This window comes from Grus americana, chromosome Z (genome assembly GCF_028858705.1).
Source record: "Grus americana isolate bGruAme1 chromosome Z, bGruAme1.mat, whole genome shotgun sequence".
Lineage (NCBI taxonomy): Eukaryota > Metazoa > Chordata > Aves > Gruiformes > Gruidae > Grus > Grus americana.
The window spans coordinates 86,128,770-86,155,336 of NC_072891.1; the positions used below are offsets into that span (position 1 = coordinate 86,128,770).

Here is a 26,567-nt window from a genome sequence, read left to right on the forward strand (position 1 = left end):
GCTGACCCACTAAATATCCAACAAACTGAACTCTGAACCACAGGAACTGAGGCGTGGGCACGTGGAGGTTATTGAGCAAACACCTGGATCACAAAGAAGTGCATGAAACATTGAATAATCCACTTCCACCCTCACTTCAGTTGTAATGAACCTTAGTACAGATGTAGTGGTAGAAATGGAGCTGTCTCCTCTCCCAGACCATGCAGCAGACAGCCCACCTGCAAAGTCATAATCACTGGCCACCAGTTTGCTTTAATGAAACACTGAGCTTGTGGTGGATGAAATAATACAATCAATTCAAAACTGAATGTGAGTCAGAACTTTCCAGCAGAAAGTTGTTTGGTTTTGGGGTTGTTTTTTTTTAATAAACAGTTTTGGGTTGGTTTTTTTTAGATAGCTCACTGAGAGTCTCCTGTCACTGAAGACTGGAAGTTTGACTTTCCATTTCACAGAACAAGGACATAAATGCTCTGACTTCAAAATTGTTTGAATTTCATTTTTGCTAGATTCAGTGAAAGATGAGTATTCCCTCTGACCTAGACAGTACAGGGAGTGATCAAGCTGCCATGAATTTTGACCAAGAGTATGTCTGGAATAAAGCAAACATGATAGGGAAAAGTTAAAAAAAACCAACCAGACCAAACCAAACCAACGAACCAACCAAACAACAGTAACAAGAAAAAAACCTAACAATAAAAACAAAAGTGGTGTTGCATTTTTGCGATGCCACTAACAAACGTTTACCACACTAGTGTGTGTGAAAACACTGGTTTGCACACAGTATAGATAAAATGCACAGCTGCATTGACCTGGGTACTTCATGAGACCTTAACTTCAGATTTAGGGTGCATAGAGGAAGCAGTACTTCAAGTAGAGACTCAGAATTTGGCCACAGTAATTGTTTCCAAGTACATGAATACCATATTACTGTAATACAGATTAGCTACCGTTCTTGTCACAGACATGTCCAAGGAACTAAGTGCAAGCAATGCAGTTCACTAACATGGTCAATGCCACAGTGGTCTGCACTGCTGTATCTTAACTTCAAGCTACAGATGTTACAGAAAAGCTACAAGGCTTCAAGTACATACATTTTAAAAAGTAAAATAAACTGTCACAGGCTGTAAAATCAAATTCATTTACTGGAAGTGCCATTTTAAAGACTCTAGAGAGATAAAAAAGTAGGTTTAGGAAATTTTATAATGATATCCCTAAGAAATTTTAATATTCTGTTTTTTCTCAGCTCTCAGGAGTGTAAGACAAACACTTCCTGAAGAAGAAGGATCTCAATTAGGGCACTTTCTCTATTACCTAATAGCATTAAGCACCTATTTCTAGACATTTTTTAAAATCTGCAAATGACGTCTTATTTAATATTGATCATCCTGCACCCCAGAGAACAGCAATTTTTCTGAAGAAATTCTTCATAAATCAAAGATCTTTTAAATTTGTTTTCCTGACAGCAGACCAAAGATTTGGAATTCTGGAATAGCCCCACAAGGCAAATGAGCTCCTGCGGTTTACCTGAGATACTTCTGTATATAAAACACCGTACAACAGTGCATCTAAGATGTTGTACATGCACTACATCTCTAGGTAAAATTATTACTTGAGCTGAGATAAATGAAGAAAAATGCAATATTGAAATGCATATATTCGCTATTTGCCAAATCTTTTGATATGACCCTTTGCAAAAATAGCAACTACTGAAACATTATCAAATGAATGGAACAAATGAGAACATGAATAAATAATCACTCAAACAGCTCTGAAGAATTCCCAACTATCACGTTGTGCCGTTCATTTAGGATTAGTTGTGTCAATCTGAAACTGAAGTATGGGAAACTTCTTAATAAACTAGTTTTACAAACTATCATCCAACACGTTCAGCTCATCAGGAGTTAACGCATCACTTTTTGATGCAAAAGAGCTGTGTCCTTCACCATCCTCACAGATCTGCATTAACTCTTCAGAAGTTTGAGCATTTTAGATATTTCAGGAGAAGTTGGATGAACCATATGAGAATCACAATGCTACACATCATCACTTCACCAAGTATGTTTGCCCCACCGATTTCAAAAAGGCAACAGAGATTGAGTATTGTCCTGTATCACAGAAGCAAACTGTGATAAGCCCATGCATAACCCAAAAATTATGAACCCTGCTCTTTTTTTTGAAGGTTAAAAAAAAGGGCCAAATATTTTTCAGCAAGCACTATATACAAAATATTTAATAAACTTCTGTTTAAATTTGTGCATCAATATGCTAGATAAGCAAATCACTTTACAAAATAAGTGAAATGACTCCATATAGCTAATTAATTTTTCTCATTTTAACACTTTTACTTGATAAAATGTTAAAAAACCCCAAATCTGCCAAACCAGCTCAAGACTTTGAGAACTTTTAATGCTCTTTTAAATCATGCAGATAATAAGAAGGCTTAAAACTCGAAAGCAGCATGGCAGCATTAGCCCAGAGTGGCCAGAAAACCACTGAGAAAGTATACACACTTTTCTTTGTCTTTTTGGAGACACATACAGGAAAAAGGTAAAAATGAACTGTATTCTACTACAGTAAAACTCCCAATCTCTCCCTAGTGGAAAAGAGCATATGCTGCTCCTTTTTTATCACTCACACGACTCCTAAGAGGAGAAAAGCCAGATACTGAATCTGCCTGAAGACGCATTGAAAGAGCTGTATGAAGCGGAAACTAAGAATGGCTCCTGCAGCTCTCTGCTCTTGGGAAGGCTCCTGCGATTGCCGTCTGTGCACGTCCAGCAATCCGGGAAGTTTCTCTTTGAGAAGCATCACTCTGAAAACTTCCACACACAAAAACTCCAGCTAGTAGGTAGTAATAGGAAAATGAAAGTTACCCTTTGGCTTGAACTCTTTGGTAACAAGTAAGCTTCAAGGAAATTGTTTATACATGATAAAACCAAGCTTTTTAGAAAAAGGATCAGGACATGTTGCCACTATACATGAAGTTACTAGATGACTTCAAGATAGGCTATAATGCTGTAACAAAGTCAAGAGGTTTAATGATTACATTGAAAGCCCAACTGTTTCATGATTTTGATTTGATGGAACACAAAACGATGTCATTAGAACACAATTTGAAAGGGAATAAATCCTGTGCCACAAGTTTCCAGTCCTAGATGGCATGTTTGGTAAAATATCATAGTTCCAAAAAAAAAAAAAAAAAAAAAAAAGGCACCAGAAGACCACATGCTAAAAGTTACCTTACTTGATCTTTTCCAACTCTTCCTCATTAGCATTGTCTGAAAATAAAATAGAGCATTTTAATTACCTTTTCTCTGCAACACAGAAAAGGAGGCCAACTGTCTCCAACAGGACAGTCCACATTCAACCACCACTACAACTGAAGCAGCAACACATACACTCCAGCAACAACTACACAGGACTGAAATAAACCAGACAACTAGCAGCACTGCTCCCACCCAGGAGAGGCAGACTTTTCTGGGTGCTATGAATGGCTTATTTCTGGAGACAATGCATTATAGGAAACTGTAGAATGGAAGACAGAGAGAAAAAGAGAAAAAGAGAGGGAAGGAAGGAAGGAAGGAATTAAATAAACTAATGAAAAAAAAGAATGTGTCATTACAGATCGTGACTTCAGTTTTGACTGATACTTGAATGACAGTTTTTTTAATATTCACATAATCCAATTTTTTGGAGCACTACTGTTTAGCTTGCTGGTGGAGCCACATAAGAGAAATCAGCCATAAGGCTCCTTTGACAACATGAAAATCCTTGAGGTTACCACTGCTAATTACTTGAATAGCAGTAAAAATAGCTGGTTTATTTCATAAATATGCACATGGGACACAAAAAAATTCATACCTTGCCTCTTTAAAAAAACCCAAAATGCAGCAGCCCTATCCCATTACTGAAATAATCTGTAAAACCTTGGCACTGCTAGAGATAATGCTCTGACATGCCAGGAGGCAAAGTGTCCACAGACACAGATTCTTAATCATTAAACAAGAGACAGAACTTGTCAAGACGGGTATGAGCAATTTATCAGTGAACACAACTGTTGCTTAAAGCAGTTCTGTGGAAACACAGAAAAATTAATTTGTACAATTTAATAACATTTAGCAGTCTGTTGTTGACACTAAGCAAGAATAAATCAAAGGCCATTAATTGCTACTGAAACTTTATGTCATGAAAAACAAACTTTTTTGTTAATTAACTATTGCTAAAACACTTTCTTTTTCAGATACTGGAAATAAATGTTAAAATTAAAACATTTTCCTTGCTGAGATATAAAAGTATTACATGGGGAAAAGTGAAAATGGGAGTAAATATGTGGGGTTTATATTTTTGAAATGTCCAGAAACTTTTCAAATAGACATAGTTTTTTGGGAGAAGAAAAAAAAACTAGCTGCTGAGGAAAATTTTTAGATTGCTAAGGAACTTAAAGCCTCAAGCCTCTGTGGGAAGTTAATGATAGTTGTATCCCTGTGGCTTTGGAAAACATGCATAGACACTACATGTTTTATAAAGCTGGAGAAAGCCATTTAACCCGTTTTTATTGGAGAGGCACATAAGAATTAAGCAGCTTGAGTCCTGCAGCTGGCGCTGGAGAAGACCTCCGAGTTCCTGCAATGTACCACAGCCTCCTCCCTTCCTCGCCGCTGCTGAACCCTACACAACTACAAGGCAGAGCACAAACTCAGCTTCACTGGGCTGGGAACAAGGAGGAGAACACGGCCCAACAGCCGAATTAACCACGTATCAAATATTATTTCAACTCTGAGGAGTTTAGTTTGAGTAGTAGCTACAGAAATGTATGACCATACTTGTTGAGTGCACCAGCATCACCAACAGCTGTTGCAGGATAAGCTGAAATCATCATAACCATCCTTAGAAGCCAATGAAGCAAATACATAGCATAGGGCTCATTATGATGGATGATGTACATGGAACTATTTCATCTGAAAATATTCCATGCCCAGACTCCATCTCTCTCATCCTTTTTTTTCCCTAAGCTGTTATTACTCCTCTGGCAAATAAAAAAATGTAATATGTCATTACAAGATTTACGACAGCAAGCAAATTGACAGCATATTAATGTTGTTAGTATTTTCATATGAAGCAAAAAAGCATTACGCATCACTTTGGATCAATTATTTAAGGAAAAACAAATGCCATGAATTTTATTCTCATTAAATAACACCATCCAAGTGGCACTCATATGTTTCCCGTTTCGCATTTTCTGTGCTACTCAGGCCGTTGGCAGTGGTGGAACAGTAGTCCCCAACCTCTGATGGCCCCAACGCAACAGTTCTCATCAAGCTACCCACTTTCTCATTTCCGAGAGTTGCCTGCAAGACCAAGGTTGGGAACAACTGTTGTAGAGAAGACACGGGAGCCGTGCAGCTCTGATGAACCCACAGTCAGGGACAAAATCTGTGCGCTGAACTCTGCTGGAGAATGAGCCAGGAAAACTCACTGCGGCAACGGCGATACAACACCAAAGGCAGGGTGCGCAGACATCACGTACACATTTTTAATTGGCATGCATGCAACTACAAACGGCACACAGGCATGCACAGCACTACGGGTATCCAAAGGGAAATATTAGTAGAATGCTATCTGAATTAAAGAAACAAAACAAACGTCACTGGAGCAGGCCTAAGAAAAAAATTAAGTCATCGCTAATTCTGACTTCTGTTAAACTGGTCATCAAAAGGAGAAATTAATGTAAAATGCAGAAAGTTCATCACAAACACAGTTTTTTAAAAGAAGAGTTAAAAGTAATAAAAATTTTTTAGAGCTCACAGGTTTTAACATTTTTATATATATATACTTTTTTATTTCAAGTCTTTGTTTACATTAGTTACCTAAGCTATCTGCTCTCTCAAAGCAAAATAATTAAAAATGCTGCATTAATCTAAAGGACAAGTACTGTTAACAGCACAGAGCAAATGCAAATGAATTATTGGAACTAGTGTTACTGCAACTTAATTGTGTTAGGCTGGAAAAAGGTTATACTTTTCACAAATACTAAAGACATTCTTATTTTTAGGGTAGCATGAGAACAATTAATTCATCAATTTTGATTCACAATTTGTAGTTCTGCAAAAATCAGAACAAATCAGATTGCCTTCATTTATCAAAACTCAAAAGAATAGGACTTCTATTCATGTACATAGCTTGAATGAGGTATTAAAAGATTATTACTTTAAAAGTTCACACTTTTATGCCTGTAGAACAAGCACTAGGTTGCAAAAGGCACAGATACTCACATACAAAATTTCCTAGAAATTCTGATTTGCTCATGTGCCTACATTCAGTAACTGCAGGCTACTTCTACGTTTTCTTCCAAGAAAATGTACTACAAAAATCAAATAGTGTGTTCTTATTTATGAAACTAGTATACTGAATCTCCTTTAAATGAAATCATGTCTGATATTCCTCTACTGGAAACACACAAACTGTAAACTACTTAAGCACTGTTTTTCACGATCCACCAGGACTCAAAAATAAATACTCCCCTCTCCTAGCCTGTAATATAATTTTACACACAGTTATGTGAACATATGCATATGTTAATATTCCTAACTTATATCTGAATCCAAAGATGTAATATGTTTCTATCTTTGGAAATGGGGCCTTCCAGCTATAAACTCTAAAGAACATCTCATCAGTCAGCACACTGAAAATCTGCATTTCATCAGAATTTCTTTCAGACAGATAAGAAAGAGGATGCTCCTGTGTGTACCAAATCTCTCTCTCATCTCTTTGCCTCAAGGCTTCACAAAAGACAGTTCTACCCAAAACAAAATAAACTATTAGCTCTTTCAAACTGATTGCTTATTTTTCAAATAATTTGCGATAATACCTCTCTCACAGACAGGCGGCAATATACAACAAGATCCCCAATTTTGTACCATTTAACTTCAAACTTCCAACTAGAGCATCTTATCCTCCAGCAGTGTCAATATTACTTATGCAGTGTGACAGGATGCACCTTCCTGTAATGTACAGCTATTTTGACACGCCAATAAAACGCTTTGCTGCAAGACCTGTCCTCAAGCTACACAAACGCATTGTCAAAAGACTTTCCCTTTATCTGGACATCAGAGCACAACCCCCAGAACACTCTCAGTTCAGGCAGCAAAGGGATCTCCTTGGAAAGTCTGATCTGCATCAAAAAGTTACCAAAGGTCCCATCACAAACAGCAAGTCTTGTTCAGCAGGGCTGGGTTTCGATGACAATGACTATAGAGCTGCCCAAAATACAGGATCAGACACAACGCTGCTTCTACGGCTGCATGGCAAAGCTAATACTTCTTTTGTCGAAGCTATTCTTTTTCTTAATTTTCCCAATGGTCTTAATAAACACTCTGCTTTTAAGTATATGGAATTAAAGTACCTGAAATTTAAGTACTAGCAGTTAATTTCTGAATTCTTCAGCTTGATGATTTAAACATTTTACACCATTTACATGTGAAGTGTGCAAGCAATTTAGAGTTATCACCTGAACAAATTAAAACTTATTCAGAAGAAAATTTTGAAATACAGGCTGTATAGGGATATCAAACTGACAGGATTTAAGAAAATTTGCAATCACTTAGTGAAAAAACACGTGTGCTGAAGAGACAGGGTTCCTATGTCTTCTATGCAGCAGTCATTAAAGCATTTTTGAAGGTGCTCACAAGTTTTTATCTAACTTTTTCAACTATACTATTTGACTTATTACCTATATAGAGATATCTGAATAGAAGGGAAGCAATAATCAAACAGCACACTACACAGATTGGGAATGTAGGAGTTGCTTTAATTACTACTTTATATGGTACACATTTCCAGAGTGGACAAGAATTAGCCTCGATCCTCTAACTTAACATTTGAAAATTTATTGATCTCAACTATATTAAATTAAATAAAAATTATCCTCATTATCACAAGATCTTTTAAAAATAACCAAGGATGACAGTTTAATTGGAGTGATCTATTTTGTAATATATCTACTCCTTAGAGACTAAATAAAATCTGATAAATAAATAAATAATTACATGTGGTAACTGAATAGAAGATAATCATGCCTTGAATTATTAACCCCCTAACACACTCGTATACAGCAATTCAGTATTAATTTTGTAGGTCATCTTCCCTGCATTGTGACACAAATTCTCTGATGTTACTGCAACTTTGCTAGAGCCGCTCTGAGACCGGTTATCTTGGGAAGACTGGTTTCTAATAATAAATATATAGCTTCAGATTAGGAATCAGAATCTTAATTTGAATCTTGGGCATTTTCAGAATGAAGTCCCATGTAACAGTTTGAATGGGAAGTAACACTGGTCACTTGAGATAAACTGAAAATATTAGCTTACTAAATATAAAGTTTATAACGAAATACATAATAGCACAAGACCAACTCTTTCTCCGACTCCCATCAGTCTATGGCGCTCCTGTTACTTCTGACATTCAGTTGTGAATTCACTCAGTAAATATCCTTATGAAAGACATGTTACCCTGTAGTGTCTTAATTTCGCTTTCTCACCTGTGATTGTCTTGAGGGCTCTTTGTGTAATAGCTGGTAACACTGAGTGGCACAGTAGCTATCCTATCTGTATGACGAATAAAGGAAACTAATGTGCTGTCCACATAATGGTTTCCCACATAGCAATATAGTATTTCTGCGCTGCATAATTTAGAATTATGGCAGGATAACGCCAAAGCCACTTGGAAAAAAAGGGCTATTACCAGCTGACTCAGAAATGTTGGTCTTACCCAAATACACACAAAAAACCCCCTAGAATGAAATACATTTTTCAATTTCAGTCATAAACACCTTTGTAGCGTAAATTAGCAAGATAGTATTCTGAGTTGTCGGGAGAAACGTATTGTTAAAAGAAAGAAAAATACACTGTTTAAATAAACTTTCTGCACATTACTACCGTATTCCATTATTTTTGTTAAGTTTTAACACAATGTCACAAAGAAAATTAAGAGATGAGAAACCTATTTTCAACACTCTACATCCCTACCATTCCAAATACCAAACACCTAATTCCAATAACCAACTTACTTGGCTATTTAATAATAGCTAGGAGAAAAATAGAAAAAACAATATTAAAACCTGCCAATATGCATCTGGTATGCAACAGGATGATGTGTCACACTGCAGCATACAGAAACATCTATCCTCTTACAAAAAACATATAATTGACAATATCCATGGAAAACTTCATCAGATGAATATTTTTTTCTTGGCCTCTCTGAAGCCAAAGGAATCCACATTATTTTACAAGCTCTGAGTGAGATGTCATCTCTGGTATTTCTGCCACAGTTGTACTACTACTGCTCAAGTCAAAAGTCAACTGACAAAAAGCTCATAAAATACACCCAACTAGCAACAGAATTTGTCACAACTAACAGGATCTATAAAACTGGAAACTACTTTCACCTACAACTGAGCAGCACAGAAAACTAAGATGAAGGAATTACAATAAACCTAGAAAATCACACAATTTTGTAATGGAAATCTAGTCATGAAATTGAAAAACATCAAATAATACTTCATCATTAGATGCCAAAAAGCAGAAATACTACATCTCTTCAAGTTTCTTTATTTTCACTGTGAAATAGGATTCAAATGTTCTATCTAGAGATAGCAGCACTAGGTCCAAAATACTTCACCAGTGTTTTACTGATATTTTTCCATATGAATCAGTACCATTCACCTGCAACTGACTTTCTCTGAAACTGCTGAACATTTGTGTTCCATCTGGATGCCTCAGTACTATCTCAGGGAGGATCCAGTTCAGATGAAGCATGCTGTACTATACCAGAAACACTGTCCAGTGATATTTTAAGAACTGGAAAAATCAAGTAAACCTCAGAATATGTGGTTTACTCTTGTGCTTTAAGTCATCCCACCATAGAACAATCACAAGAGTAATGATACATATTAAAATATTTAAAATTACCACTTCTGGCTGTTCTTCTCTAGGAGCCAGCAGAACTGATAACAGTATACTTCCCAGATCATGGGCAGGGTAATGAGGATCCTTCAGACACAAGGTAACATCTGTTTGCCTAGGACACAAAAATACATGCATTTATTTTGTCTTCAGGCACTCAGATAATGAAATTTCTGAATCTTGAGAACTAGTCATCTGTATTTATGTGAAACTACTTCAAAATGGTGTCACAAATTTATCCTATTTCTACTTTCAAGTATTGCAGTCTAAAGACTCAAAAATAAATACTAAATACTGTTACTCTGTGTTAAGTACTTATACATACTGAAGTAATCCAATCTGAACTGTAACATTAATGGATTAAAAAAAAGGAAAAAAAAGTTAAATAGTAGGTAGCAATGCTGTGAATCAAGATAATATACAAACAAGGATAAAGTGGTTATAAAACTAACCTCTCCACAGACACTATAATATTGGGCGTGAACAGTTAAAATGTTATTCACATTCAAATTACAGTAATTCCCTTTTTACTTTGCTGGTTTTATATGGTGTAGGTTTATCTAATTATTTTCCAGCACAATATTCTATTTGCAATTCCACAAACATGATATTAGCAGACAACCATAAAGAATTACTCCGTAGGCTTGTTTGTGCCATACCTGTTTAATTCCAAGGAAGTGAGATCCAAAAATGCCGAACCAATGAAGTCATCTTGAAGTCCAAAGTCATAGTCAAAGACCTAAGACGCACAGGAAATTAATGCATTTTTCAGTATTGGATTTTTTTAATTTTTTTTATTTTCTGGCTTTATGAACGGTTCTCGAAACTCCCTTTCCAGAGTGAAACTACACGTTTCTTACATGTCAAACCAGGACTATTGGAAAGTAACCTGCAACTTTCTGACTACAAAATCAAGTTTGAAACTGCTTATGTAAAGGTCAGAATGCATCATGTAAAGGCATGGGGGTATACGGCTACTACTACTAGACCATATATGTGAACAACATCATGTTTATAAAAACAAAATAAGAATTTTTATAAACATAGGCACTAAAAGAAGGAAGGCCAAAAGAGTAACTAAAGTTAACCAGAATCATTGATTTGCTATATATTAATTGATACCTTCATCAATTTTGCAAAATACAGGCAGGAGGGCAGGCCATGATGGTGAAAAGTGGGTTGTTACAGCACTCACATCGGTATCGGGAATGATAAAATTGTAGGTTTTGAAGGTTGTATAAGTTTGTAGGGTTTAGAAATATTACAATCTAAGATGAAAACTTAATGGATATATATAAGGAAACAGTGACATTTATTACTCTGAGGACCCTGCCTGCTAACTTGCTACCTAAAAGACATAGCATCTGGACAAATTTACTGACATCCAGACAGGAATCTGTGGCCAGTGTGTGGAATAGCATCAGTGTTTCGACATGGATTATGCCTTCCCAAGTAAGAAAGAAGAATAACAAATAAACTGGGGATGGCTTTCGGAGAGAAATAAACAAAAAAGGTGGATGGCAACCAAAGGAAGGTTGTGACACAAAATTACAAAAACAAAAAATGGGAAAATACAAATTATCAAAATCAAACTTTCGAAGTAAGTAGAATTTTCTTGTCAACCACTGTCATGAGAATTTCTGAGGATTAGAATATACCTTCAGCTCTAACTAAGAGTGAAACTTGTGAATAGCCAGTAATAAGAATATTTAACTGAGATGTGAGAGGCGTAGGTTCAAGGTCTTAAATTTTTATATATATACTTAAACTATTGTATTACAGGAAATCTTCTCCAGGAGGTAGTTAGAGTCGTTCATCTTCTAAAAATACTTTAATATGGATGGGGTTAAGACAGTAGTACCAGAAATCCCATAGCCCAATGGCTACAGTATTGCTGTAGGAGTCAAAGGGTGGAATGCAAGCATTTGAGCACAAGTCTCTCATATGCATTGATCCACCTGAGTGGGTACCTTTGTATTTTCTCTGTCTAATATTCATTTTAATGGGGAGAGAAAAAAAAAAAAAAAGATGAAATACCAGTTCCTGTTCCGAAAAAGAATTATTTTCTCCCCCTACAAATTATCAGGATGAAAATGTCAAATAAGTATTTTCAGCTGACTTACTGAGTGGTGCGGTTGACATGGCTGAGGGGCGGGTTGCCATCCAGACAGATGTGGATGGGCAAGCTGGAGAAGTGGGCCCATGCGAACCTCAGGAGGTTCAACAAGGCCAAGTGCAAGGTCCTGCACATGGGTTGGGGCCGCCGTCGGTATCAACACAGGTTGGGGGATGAAGGGATTGAGAGCAGCCCTGAGGAGAAGGACTTGGGGGTACTGGTGGATGAAAAATTGGACATGACCCATCAGTGTGCACTCACAGCCCAGAAAGCCACCCGTGTCCTGGGCTGCGTGTCCAGCAGCGTGACCAGCAGGTCGAGGGAGGGGATTCTGCCCCTCTGCTCCCCTCTGCTGAGACCCCCCTGCAGTGCTGTGTCCAGCTCGGGGGTCCCCAGCACAAGAAGGACATGGAGCTGTTGGAGCAAGTGCAGAGGAGGCCACGGAGATGCTGCGAGGGCTGGAGCACCTCTGCTCTGGAGACCTCAGGCTGAGAGAGTTGGGCTGGTTCAGCCTGGAGAAGAGAAGGCTGCGGGGAGACCTTCGAGCCCCTTCCAGTCCCTGCAGGGGCTCCAGAAAAGCTGGAGAGGGGCTGGTGCCAAGGGCAGGGAGTGCCAGGCCAAGGGGAATGGCCTGAAGCTGCAGGAGGGGAGATGGAGCTGGGATGTGAGGCAGCAATCCTTCCCTGTGAGGGTGCTGAGGCCCTGGCACAGGTTGCCCAGAGAAGCTGTGGCTGCCCCTGGCTCCCTGGCAGTGGTCAAGGCCAGGCTGGATGGGGCTTTGGGCAAGCTGGGCTAGTGGAGGGTGTCCCTGCCCATGGCAGGGTTGGAACCAGATGATCTTTGAGGTCCCTTCCCACCCAAACCAGTCTGGGAATTGATGATACTACAATTTAATCATGTCTTATGATATGTGAACAAGATACAAATACTGAAATATTTCACACAGTGTGTTCAGAGTACAAAGATGGATAGACATTATACCACTTGACATGCTCTTTCTAGAAAAACATAAAAATACACACACCTATTCCCTTGTGACCCTGCTGCAGGGTTGGTATTTGGCACAAATAAATCTAAACAGGTACCTATGTTGTAAGTGTCCTTCTTTGAATTTGCTTTTCTCTTTCACAGTGCTGGGCACGTGTTCATTCCTTATGAGTCACTAAGCTTAATAAGGGCGGGAAAATGCCAATTGAGAATTATAATTAACTTTACAATAATGATGTACTTTATCCGAGCAGAATACATGAAACATAGTACAGATCAACACTCAAAGGCTGTTTAAGTAGCCCTCATTTAAAAAAAAAATCTACAATTCCATATTTCAGTCAAAATTTTTCTCATGTATTTGTGATTAAGACTGATACTTACCTGAAGCATTATATAATTTCAAACCAATTAAAAGGATTACTTAGGTAAGACCTAAGTTTCCATTATTTCTCAAAGTATTTTTGACCTATGCATGTTCTAATTAGAACCCTAAGAATACCTTTTTTCCATTACATTTTTAGAACTTAATTGTTATCTACTTTATTTTACGTAATTAAGGATCACTTTTGGGATATAGAACACCATAAACTACTGGGGCCATAAAAGCACCTTTCCATTCCATGCCTATAAAACAATGATCACAGCTTTTCTAGTTTCTATTCCAATACGGATAATTAAGAAGTACTACTGGCATTGCTGCTAATTACTCTGGGCATTGCTTGCCTCTCTAACTTAAACTCAAGCTATCTGTTATTTTGGAATAAATCATCCCCGTATTATGACAAAACCATCCTCACCTGTGATATACTAAGTAGTTACAATGTAAAAAAAGAAAAAGCATAAAGCATTATGAAATATGTAAGTAAACTCACTGTATTCAAGTATAAATGAAAAAACCCCCAAAACTAGGAGAACTGGGCATATATCTCGATAACTTCTCGTGTTAAGCTCAGCAAAGAATTGCTTTTAATGGAATAGATTATGCTTCATATCAGAATTATGCAATGATATTTCCATAAATAAAAGGGATGATATCATCATGAAACACAGTTTACTTTCTCAGTCTTTCTCCCAAGTTGACACTAAATAAGTATACAAGAATTATAGCCTGAAACAAACAAAATTGCCTCTATTTTCCTTTTTTCTTTTTTCTTCATTTTTTATTTTGACATCATCAGTATACAGATGTAATTTAAATAATTTTCATCTCTAAACAGTTTTTAGTAATGCACTATTGCACAATAATTTTTTCAGTATACAAAATTTACGAAATATAAATTCTTTCAATAACTCCTCTATTGTAATTTGACAGACGTAAGTAAAATAGTGTCTCACCTTTATATATAACGGTTGTCTTGGGTTTTCTATAAGAATGCAAGCTTTTTCTTCCCACACTGGATTGAGGTTCTTGTGTATTGTTTTACTTCTAAATACTTCTTTTCCTCCAAGTTTGAACTTGACGTATGGATCACTGGTTCCTGTTAAAGACATATACATACTGTTAATTATGTCCTTTTAGTACATTAAGGGAATGGAGACTAAAGTACCTTAAATAGAACTAAACATAATTTCTACTGAAAGTCAAATTAAAAACAGCAGCTGAGAATTTTTGATTGTCACAATTTATTGTTTTCCACAGTGCCATTACTCAGGTGTTAACATCAAATGGGTACTTCCATCACATTCTGTTGTTTGCAATCCATGCTCAAAGTCATACATGAAATACCGGCTATTGCACTGTAATTTTTAGTTAATAGAATTATGTCCTTATAAAGAGTAGAATTTTATCTTAATGCAATCACAAATATTAGATTATAAAGTTTAAATTATTTCTGTAAAATATTAATCTAATTATCTTATGCCTTTCAAAAGGCATGGGCTCCACTGGCACCACTAGAGTAACTCCTCATTGACTTTATCATGTCCAGGCGTCCCTCTTCCATGAGGACACACTTCCTACAACACTCATGACAAGCAAATCAACTCTAAAGTCATCCCACAAAGTGTACATGCTTCCTGCAGCCATCACCTACCACAGGAGAGCACAGGACTAAGCCCCCGATACACTGAACAGCAATTAACTATGACCAGAAAGACAACCCTGAAGGGAATTGAAAGAGAAATGTTAAATGCAGCACGAATAGGGAATGGATGGGATGAGGGTGTGGAAGTGTCAGAAGGAACAACTGGTGGAAGGAGGACTCCTGGGACTCACTGCCAGCTACCAGAAGGTACAAAACGGCACATCCAAAACCAGCAGAGACATGGCCACCCCAGCAGCAGGAGACATGAGGAGGACCTGTTGGTTGGCATCCTTCCCTTCCCCATCAAGCACATCCTAAACCACACATCTGTACTTGTGAATGTGAGTACGCAGGTGTGAGAGTGTGAAAGGAAATAACAAAAATCAGTTTTGGTTTAAAATAAAATCACTTTCCCCCGCCACAAGGTTTCACACTGTGATTTGCTACATCACCGTGACCACACTGCGGTGCTATTTCCTACAGTCTGACCTCAACTTATGGTGCATTGACAACAGCTGACACGTGGGAGAGCAAATGTGGGGGAAGGACAGGGGAAGAAGTGGTCAAATGCCTCTTCCACTCGTGTCCAGCCATCCCACCACAAAGACCGTTGGACAAGCAGCACGAGGCTGCTCCTTGATGAACGTTGAAGCTGGAGCGAGCCATTGCTGCTGCTGGAAGGAGCAACCTCAGCCTTCATGGCTGCTGCTCCACTGCCCACTCCCCTGCACCAGCACCATCGCTTCAGAAACCGGCCAGCAAACAGATCTGGGGACTGGTCCAGCTGGGACAGGCCATCATTTTGCAGCTGGATGGGCTCCGGGGCACACTCACAGGACACAGATGTTGTGCTTGCGATGGTTTCATGAAATCACCGACTCTGTGTTGTACTGAAGAAAGACTACTCATCTTTTCGCAGATATTTTGATTACAAGAAATACAGGTAACTCTTCAGACAAAATAAAAAAACTGGATAGAAAATTCAAACTAATATCTTCCCTAAAATGCCAGTCGGTAAGACTTCATTGTTATGTGACATTCATTTTAATGAAAAATATTGGATGGAATTCATATTTCTATTTCTCTCTCAGCTATTTCTGAGTCTTAATAATGTGCCCAGAGCCAGGAGAAGGATCACAGCTCAGCAGGAGAGCACCTGCAGTGCAGCACAAAGGAATTCCAGCCCCTCCAGCCAGTCGGTCGGCTTCATCAGGGCCCAACTGAAATGCCTCTACGCAAACTCCGTAGCATGGGGAACAAACAAGAGGAGTTGGAGCCGTGTGCATGCCTGCAGGGCTGTGATCTCATGGGCATCACGGAGACGTGGTGGGATGCCTCCTATGGAGTGTTGGGATGGAAGGGTACAGGGTCTTTAGGAAGGACAGGCAGGGCAGAGAAGGACGGGTGTCACCTCTATGTCAGTGACCAGCTGGAGTGTGTGGAGCTCCCCTGGGGATGGGTGAGCAGCCACCGAGAGCTTATGGGTCAGGATCAAAGGGAGGGCAGGGACAGGGGACATCATAGCGGGGGTCTGCTACAGGCCACCTGACCAGGGAGACCGAGTGGGTGAGGCCTCTATGGACAGATGGGAGCAGCCTCACGTTCACAAGCCCTGGTCCTCATGGGGGACTTCAGTCACCCCAATATCTGTTGGAGGGACAACACAGCAGGCCACAAGCAATCCAGGAGGCTCCTGGAATGCATCGATGATAACTTCCTTCTCCAAGTGACAGAGGAGCCAACGAGGAGAGGTGCCATGCTGGACCTTGTTCTCACCAACAAGGAGGGGGCTGGTAGGGGATGTGAAGCTCAAGGGCAGCCTTGGCTGCAGAGACCATGAAATGGTGGAGTTCAAGATCCCCAGGGCAGTGAGGAGGGCACACAGCAAGCTCACTGCCCTGGCCTTCAGGAGAGCAGACTTGGGCCTCTTCAGGGGCCTGCTAGGTAGGGTGCCATGGGACAAAGCCCTGGTCCTAATAGTTGAGTCTAATTGATCCAAAACTATCTTAAAATAAACAATCATTGTAGCAGAAATAATAATTGCATGAGCAACAGAAAAATTATTAGATAGACTTGTTTTTTACTTTTAATGCTTTTCATGAGACCGGCATATTCTAGAGGTTTGTGTTCATATCCACTGGGAAACGCAGTCATTAGCTTCTGTTAAAACTGCAACATGGTCTTCTAAATATAAAGGCTGGTATTACCAGAACTCTTTGCACTATTTCATGCGGCCACAAGATGTCAGTATTCTTTACCTAAAATAATATATCCCTTTCACAAAACTATAGCAGTGGAAAACCGTGATCTGACATGTGACAGGGTTATGGTCATTACCTTCTGAAATTACTGGGGGAGAATTTCAGTGGCACAAAAATGTTTAGTCTAGCACAATTAACTTGTTCCTCGGTTATTCAAGCAGCGGTGATGCCTTTTAAGGCAATGATGTCACATTGCCATTAACTGTGTGAGATTTGAAGAGTACTTTGAACATGGACACCAACATATCAATAACAGTAACAGAAGCTGTAACTCCCCCAAAGCCATAATTCTCCCACCAATTTTCCTCACGGTTGTGTGAGGTGGAGATTGCTGGCCTTTAAACACTATCTTTTATTCTCTCAAAATCTTTTTCGAAATTTTAAATTGATGTAGAACACTGTTGTGAGATACATACCCAATGAATAGTTTAAGATCCAGATGTCAAATAATTTATTATTAATTCATTTTTATGTGTAAATTTACTAGTAGAGTGGGTCAAATGTTTGTTCCACTTACAATACACTGCAAAACCTCAGTGCTTGTATCTTCAGTGCTATGAATGCTGAGAACCACTTAGAAGCGTGCTTCAGCACATCTCTACTTTAAAGCTGAGAACTCTTTAGGTCCATTTAGTTAAGAGCTCCATGTCCTTCACAGACCTTTACCATTCCTTGAAGAGAGACTATAAGATTTTAAAAAGTATGTATCAAGAAAGACCAGATTAAAAAAAAAATAAAATCTAATTAGCCATGCAATCATTCAGTAAGATCTTCACCTACCAGGAGGGCAAAAGGAGGAGCAGAACAGAGACCAAAACTTGGTCCTCTCTCAGTTCTGATGATTTGCATCACTGACACCTCCAGCACTGCTTTGTGTCACAGGGTTCCAATTTTATATATATATATTACAATAACAACAATATTCATACATATGATATAATTTTAATATAGTAATTGTGCATGTGTAGTAATATCACAGAATAATACATCAAGCATATGTTAATATATTATTTAAATATGAAGAAAAAATATACTAATATGTAATTTTAATCAACAATAACAATTAAATTCATATATTTTGCTTTTTTAAAGAGAAACATAAATTCAGTTTACTTGGGACATATTGCTAACAGTGATTACAAGTTCATTGCATCATACCAGAAAAAATCGAAGACCCCTCGGACTGAGCCTGCAAGAACCTGATATCTGTCACAGACTCTTGTTACTCCAGTCTCAGACTTCTCATCGGTTTCCTTCTTACCAGACCATTCAAATGAACCCAACACACTAAGGCCTAATTGCACAACATTTGTCTTATCTGTATCAGTCAAGAACATCACCATCAGCCTTCACTCAAGAGCTTTAAACCTTAACTCAAAAAAAAAAAAATCGTGAGACACTCCTCTCTTGCTGAAGCACTGCCATTGCCTGTGTAAAAGCAATAAGGACTCTTGGCACAGGGTGGCAGTCTCTCTTTTCCTAGGAAACATCGGCCTAACAGACACCTAACGATGCTGCCAAAGTCCAGGAGGGAAACTATCATAGAATTGCAGAACTGTTTGTGTTGGAAGGGACCTTAAAGCCTATCTAGTTCCACGGGCAGGGACACCCTCCACTAGCCCAGGTTGCCCAAAGCCCCATCCAACCTGGCCTTGAACACTGCCAGGGAGCCAGGGGCAGCCACAGCTTCTCTGGGCACCCTGTGCCAGGGCCTCAGCACCCTCACAGGGAAGGATTTCTGCCTCACATCCCATCTCCATCTCCCCTCCTGCAGCTTCAGGCCATTCCCCTTGGCCTGGCACTCCCTGCCCTTGGCACCAGCCCCTCTCCAGCTTTCCTGGAGCCCCTGCAGGGACTGGAAGGGGCTCGAAGGTCTCCCCGCAGCCTTCTCTTCTCCAGGCTGAACCAGCCCAACTCTCTCAGCCTGAGGTCTCCAGAGCAGAGGTGCTCCAGCCCTCGCAGCATCTCCGTGGCCTCCTCTGCACTCGCTCCAACAGCTCCATGTCCTTCTTGTGCTGGGGACCCCCGAGCTGGACGCAGTACCCACTCCAGGTGGGGTCTCAGCAGAGCAGAGTAGAGGGGCAGAATCCCCTCCCTCGACCTGCTGGTCATGCTGCTGGACACGCAGCCCAGGACACGGGTGGCTTTCTGGGCTGCCAGCGCTCATTGATGGCTCTTGGCCATCTAACCGTCCACCACAGCAGCCGCAGTTACCTGACCCTGTGAAGCCAGCACTCCTCCAGTCCTTCAGGTCCCATGCCAGCACTAACACCAGGGTCTAACACATCTTTCTCTGTGCAAACATCTCCTAACATGGATTTTGCTTTGCAAGTTTAGGACATAGATTAGATCGTAGGCAGATATAATATAAAATATTATATTTAATACTGATATTAAAATTTAATATAAAAGGAGATTAAAAAATATTTTGCTGGAGAAGATGTCAGAAATACTAAACTGCTTTTTGGAAGGAACCATAGCAGTGCAATAGAGTAGAAATACAGCAAAGGAAAATTTGGCCAGAATAATAATCAAAGTTGTACTGGATATAAACAACGCGCATCTCAGTCAATTGTATATATTTACTTAATTGGTTCACGAGGCTTCGTAGCAGGCTTTTCAACATTATTAGGCCACTTGTTGAACAGACCTTTTTTGTTAACAAAATCCTATTTAATATAATGTGAGAAACTGCTAACCGAACAAAATTAAACAGTGAACGCAGAGGTGAATGTAACCATGAGACCGAGCAATAAGCTTGAGACTGCTCCCCCGTAACCGCTGCTAACGAGACAGAAAGGATCAGGCAGAAGTCTCCATATTCCTCTGCAGTATTTTTGCACTTGACTCATTGTGAATGAAATCAAACTACCAGCATGTCTAAAAAACCTCAGCTGAAGATCTACCTATAGCATATGGTAACTAGATACTGGAATCCTAAAGGCAAATTTTGAAATCTTACACTAAATAAAAAGGAATACAGGCTATAAACCCCCCCAAATAATATAGATGAAAACCAGCATCTTTCAGCTGTTGCTTCAGGTAGAAATGTTTGTATACTTCGTATCAGAAGAAAGAAATTACGTTTCAGAAAAATGGTGAGTGAGCAAGTACATTTATTACACAAGCTAATTAACTGATTTAATTACAACTGTTTAACTACAGCATGGTTACATGCATTCATTTTTCCACAACTGCTATTTACTCACAGTTTAACTTTTGAAACAGAACACAGAGCCATACGCAAGCCCATTCTGAAAAACAAGAGTGACTGTGCCATAAAAGCTTTTGCATAGTTCAGAAGCTCATCACTGTGTCATTTAAATTCTATTTTCAATTTTTTAAAAAGCTAGAGATACTGACTTTCCCCTGGGGAACAGTTGTTTTTCAGCCTGTTAAGAAAAAGATTTCAGAAAGGAAAACAGAGCAAATCAGAGAAATTATCTTCTTTGTCACTCCCTGTGGCTTTAGTCATAGGGAAAAAAGCAAACGAACCAATTCATTAAGGTCTTCCCTGTAGGTAGTTATCACTGCAACATGGACCACTTAGAACCAGATCTTTTTTTTTTTTTTTTTACCTACAGAGGTATGAACGCTAAGCTGTAATGTTACAAAAGTTGCATCCCTCTCCAGTTCCTAATGTAAATCACAAGTCTCCCTTGGATTCGCCACACATACAGACTAAATAACATAGTTAGATCAATTTCAGCATAGTGGTTTGAAAAAATAGAAGCTTTAAATAGTATTAGCTGGAAATCACAGTAATTAAACAGGGTTTGCTGCTGTACAGGATATAGGAGGAATACTGCAGGAATAAACACAATCTAAAAAGCAGTAAGCACCCAGTAAATATAGGGAAATAGAATTTTTCATCACTGCAAGTAATTGGGCAATGTACACCTTTCTAGAAGCAAAAATAAGGTAAATGTTCTTAATTCATTTACGCTTAGAACTGTAACTGAGCCTCTGTCATGGCTTTCTATTATTCCTCCGTTTTACTTTCAATCTTGGAATTGCTTCATTTGATCTACAATTATTTGAAAAGAAAGCAAGCCACTAGAGATGTGCACAGCTGTGCCATAACTTTGATGCTATAATTCCTGAGAAGCTTAATTATTAATACAAACATTTGTTCTGGATTCATTGCACGAAGAGCTCTTCCACTGACATCCAGCTCTTTCCCCTTCATTCCCCTCTTAATAAAGCTTCTCAATCTCCAGCTATTGTCTTTGTTACAATCAAGGTAGAAGAAAAAGTGGGGGGAGAGTTCTCAAGTGTGTGCCGGCTGAGCATGTCAAGCAGAACCCATATCAATTCATAGCATTTTACATATTTAATTTTCCAAACTGCAATATGAAGCATCTCATAAAAAGAAACATAGAAGAAAATGTCTGCTCTGACAACCTTTTATTCTGAAAAGTAGGGACTTACTTACCACAAATTATTTTATTTTAATTTAGCAAATAGAAATAGTGATTGTTTTGTACAAGAGCTGCCAAGCCTAACTTCTTGCTGGTCTTCAGCAACCCCCTAAACACCACAACTAAACACAACAAGACTAAAAACTACAGCTTTTCCATAAATAATCCTACTTTCTGTCCTTCCAGCTACCTAGCAAAGAATTATCCAATCAATCCATTCACCTAAAAAGGACACTAATTAGTTTAAATGATACAAAGCACTTCTGGAAAACTAATATCGTGAGAATGAAGATGCCAATTAAAAATTCACAGTGAGCACACGGATGCTACAGGATACAGAGTTCTTCTACTCAAAAGTCAATAGGGAATGCAAAATTTTAATTATTCAGTGCCCATTAAAAAAATATTGGTTATAACAAACACAGCTTTTTATCTTTCTTTTGAAGACTCATTGCTGCCACAAAAAAGGCAGCTTTAGTACTTTTTTTTTCAATGTAGCCCATGGTAAGTATCTTTATTTAGTTCAGTAAATACTCATTTAAGCAAATACTAATTAAGCTTATGAAACAGAAAGAACGAAAGAAACATACTGGCATTGGACAAAACAGACAAAAAGCAAATGTGCAATGGTCAGTCTAAATTCAAGAAAACATTTGTATTTCATTTTAGGCATGGTTGAACTCATATTCTTTTAAAGAAGATTTAAACACGCTACAGAAATGTTTTCCTGGCAGCTCAGATTATTATTCCAGTTAATGTACTTTAATATAAACAGAATTACAGCCCTTAATCAAAGGAAACACTGTTTGCTCTGCTCCTAAACCTCAAGACTGAAATTGTAATCTTCCTGAAATTGTTTAAAGCATGACCATTTGTTTTTCAAGACAGCCAGCTTTTGCAAAATCAATCAGAGGTTTCACCTCTTCTGGGACAGAAGGATCTGATTTGCTTTGTCTAAAAAGCACAGGTCACTGTTGCTTTTATACAGTATACCTTCCAGTTTTATAGTAATACTCTTTGTGATATATACTTGCAATTGACAAACATGTGTTGCCCTTGTCAATGTAAAAATGCAGTCAACAACCTTTCTCTCCAGTAATACGTGCAAATTGTTCTCCATTCCCGAGGGAAAATGATTTACTACACATTAAATGCAAACTGAAAGAAAAGGTGAGTCTTAAAATGTAAAAAAAAAAAAAAAAAAAAAGCTAGGTAAAGCAAAAGAAGCCTGCATGCAGCCCGCATAAGTTCAGCACAACCCCCCCCCCTCCCGTACAATGTATATTTAATACCTTGGTTGAAACTGATACTCATTGCACATGCAATCCCAGTTAAAGTGACATGAAGGAAAACCTACACTATGAAGAAACATTCACAGAAACATACTATGTGAATCTTGCCTTAAAATAATATTTTAATTTACTAGCTAGAAAACCTCAATGCTGGTATTTCCTTATTTGCATACAGTCATCTGAAAAAAAATGGACATAGAATTATGCTAATGAAGCAGGACTTTCTGTTCTCCTTTAACAATCAGATACCGAGGTGTTTGATGCCTTCTAATGACTTTGAATTAACAGACCAGATTCCTCCATCTGACTCATTGGAGGAGGATGCTCTGGAAGTCCCAAGCCATGCTGCAGCTACCAATGCTCTGTCCGTTTACCTGCATTACAAACAAAAGGCTTCACAGGGATTTGGGCCACAGGACTAATGGAGACCACTGAAGTGATGCATCATCTTCCCTGGCCAAGAGGTCACTTGACTGGAGGAACCTCTCTTTTTAGTCTTGGCATAAGATCCCACTATGATAGTCTACTTGGGAACATCACTCAACTTTTGACACAGGTACCTGCACTTGACATCACAGTGCAGGGCACTATAGGTCATTTCCCAACTTTATTTTTCTACCTTATTTTAGCACTGACAAAGTCCTCTTGCTTTATGTCCATTATTTTATAGCTGGAGGAATAAGATGATTCAAATCTTCAGTGAGATGCTCACAACTTGGGAAGACTTACTCAGTGATCACCTACATTCCCATAACGATCCAGACATGTACCCAGAAACACACGTGCTTTTTCCTCTCCTATGAATATTCAGATCTTCTTTGAGAACAAAAGCTATTAAAAAGGAATGAAGGCTTAGTCTCTACAAATACCGGCGGTAAACAAGCATATTTTGTAATCTGCAATGTTAGCACTGTGCTCCGCATGTCTAGCAAAGGAAAATCCATTTAACTACACAATACATAGGATCACAGAATCACAGAACCATAGAATGGTTTGGGTTGGAAGGGACCTCCCAGCCCACCCAGTGCCACCCCTGCCATGGGCAGGGACACCCTCCACTAGCCCAGCTTGCCCAAAGCCCCATCCAACCTGGCCTTGAACACTGCCAGGGAGCCAGGGGCAGCCACAGCTTCTCTGGGCAACCTGGGCCAGGGCCTCAGCACCCTCACAGGGAAGGATTTCTTTCTAACATCTAATCTAAATCGACCCTCCCTCAGCTTAAACCCATTCCCCCTTGTCCTGTCACTACACTCCCTGATAAACAGTCCCTCACCATCTCTCCTGTAGGCCCCTTCAGGTACTGGAAGGCCGCAATTAGATCTCCCTGGAGCCGCCTTTTCTCCAGGCTGAACAGCCCCAACTCTCTCAGCCCGTCCTCACAGGAGAGGTGCTCCAGCCCTCTGATCAGCTTCGTGGCCTCCTCTGGACTTGCATTTCACATTGTCATGTGAAATTAAACTGAATGATAAATATGTTCCTACAAGACTTAAAGAGTAAGAAACACAATAATGAAAGTGAAGGAAAGGGAAATAATTTCATATTCACTATTAAATAAATGTATGTGCTGAATAAGCAACTCCGTGGTGCATTTATCATGTAAGAGAGGAAGAAGAAACATCCTTTATTCTCAGCACTGATCTTAAATCAGAAATAGCCATTTCTAAGTAATGGTAAAAAAACAGCAAAGACCAAAAGCTATAGCCAAAACCCCCCAATCCCTAGTGTTATTACTAGAATCTCCAAATAAATTTCTATTCTTTTTATCCTTTTCAGAACTAATAAAAATGGAATCACAACTACAGTTTTATAGTTTGGGAGAAAAAAATTCCAAATTATGCCTCTAGATTCTGACAACTTACAAGGAAGAACCTGAACAAGTACAAAGCCGTGTTGTGCATTCTTTGGACGAAGGGTATCGGTCAATCAGCAGGCAATTAGCATGACTCCCACTTCAATAAGCCCTAAGGCACTGGAATAATGGTAACACAGTAGGAAACCCCACCTTGCATCCTGTGTATCTCCTGCTGCTCCTACTGTACTAGTAGGAAACGTTTTGGCCTCCAACAGGAACTTGTCCTTGTCCATAACAGATTGCCCTCACTTAAGCCCAGCTCTTCCTTCTTTCTGTCACGTAGCTCACACCAAAGCACCATGCTACTGCTACAAAAAGTGGGGCTCTTCTGCAGATGAAGTTCCTTATGCTTCCTCATCTGTCTTTTGCACATGTCTACATGTTTAGATCAAGACCACTCAGGGACAAATTGTGCCCATGATTTATTTTCCTGTTTGGGACATGGCAACAAATAAATAAAAGTATAAGCCTACCAGGAGCTTTGTATCATTTGAGAAAAAAATACAGTAAGTCCTTTTCATAAATCTGTGCAGTCCAGTTTGGGCTGTATTACAGAGAAACACAGTGGTTTGGTTTTCCTGGGTTGAAGTAAAATTCTGAGCACAGTCAATGCTGAAATCATTTTTAGACAGAGAATAACCGGCTCTGAATTTCTACCGTCTTAAGACCTCACAGAAGACAACACAGAAGACAACACAGCAGAGATAGAAACAGCCTCAGGAATGCAAGGTTTCCACTCATTTTGCTTTTCTGCCAGGTCTTAACAACAGACTTCTACTGCTCTTAGGCAGAATGTTCACTTCCCATGATTACTGTCTTCTGCATTATAGCTTAATTTACATGGTAACCTTTGTTCACCAAATGTTGTATGATAAGAAAAATAACACTATCGATGCCAGACAGCAATCAGAAAAGGAATATATACAGTAGAACCATTAACCTCTCCTGCTGGCAAAGCTCTCATTTCTTATTATAGCGAAAGCCACCAAGAATATGACTGTAGCAGGTCAGCTGGAAATCAATACAGGAAGCAAACATCATCGGCAGTCAAGATGCAGTATTCTGCTTGAAAATCAGCTAATTTCTCACTCCTTGATATGAAGATGAGTTAATACTCCCAGTCAAACTGATTTTCATAACAATGAAAAATAACTACCCTACTTATCATTTTGCCTTGTTTTATTTCCTAAACATTTTGCAAGGATATCATAGAGGAATCAGTCCAAAAAGACTGCAGAAGCTGGGATCAATGGTCTGTGTTCTTTTATTTTAAAAATGTCTTCTTGAACACAAAGAACAAGGAAGGAACATTTTGCAATTAGAAATGCTATTCATAAAAGTGTAGGTAATAAAAAGTGTAACTAGGTAACAGATAATACAAGTTCTTTATTTTGTATGGCTCACTGATCTCCAGCGAAATTACATATACTGTAGTTGAAAATACTGCTTTAGACCACATTAAAGCATTAAAACAGGAGCATAGGTAGGAAAACTTACATAAGGAAAATAAGGTTAGGTTATAGGAGAAAAGGATTTTTGTCTCATTCACCCTTCTGCAATACACAATTCTGAAAATTCCCATTTTTGCCTTTAATTACAACAGTATTTGCTAAGTAATCAGCCAAGACTAGAATGACTCTGTTCTAAAAATT

General features: G+C 38.9%; 1 protein-coding gene across 2 annotated transcripts in view; it reads right to left on the reverse strand.

Annotated features, from left to right (window-relative positions):
- Nucleotides 1–26,567, reverse strand: part of MCTP1 (multiple C2 and transmembrane domain containing 1) — a 283,726-nt gene that overhangs the window by 140,684 nt on the left and 116,475 nt on the right. The window contains exons 3-6 of one of the 2 annotated variants that reach the window (XM_054810645.1): nt 14,401–14,543; nt 10,619–10,698; nt 9,966–10,074; nt 3,240–3,278 (exon numbers count right to left, since the gene is read on the reverse strand). In XM_054810645.1, coding sequence (XP_054666620.1) covers nt 3,240–3,278; nt 9,966–10,074; nt 10,619–10,698; nt 14,401–14,543 — 371 coding nt within the window. The remainder of the gene's footprint in view (nt 1–3,239; nt 3,279–9,965; nt 10,075–10,618; nt 10,699–14,400; nt 14,544–26,567) is intronic. The other variant, XM_054810646.1, reaches the window with a different exon arrangement.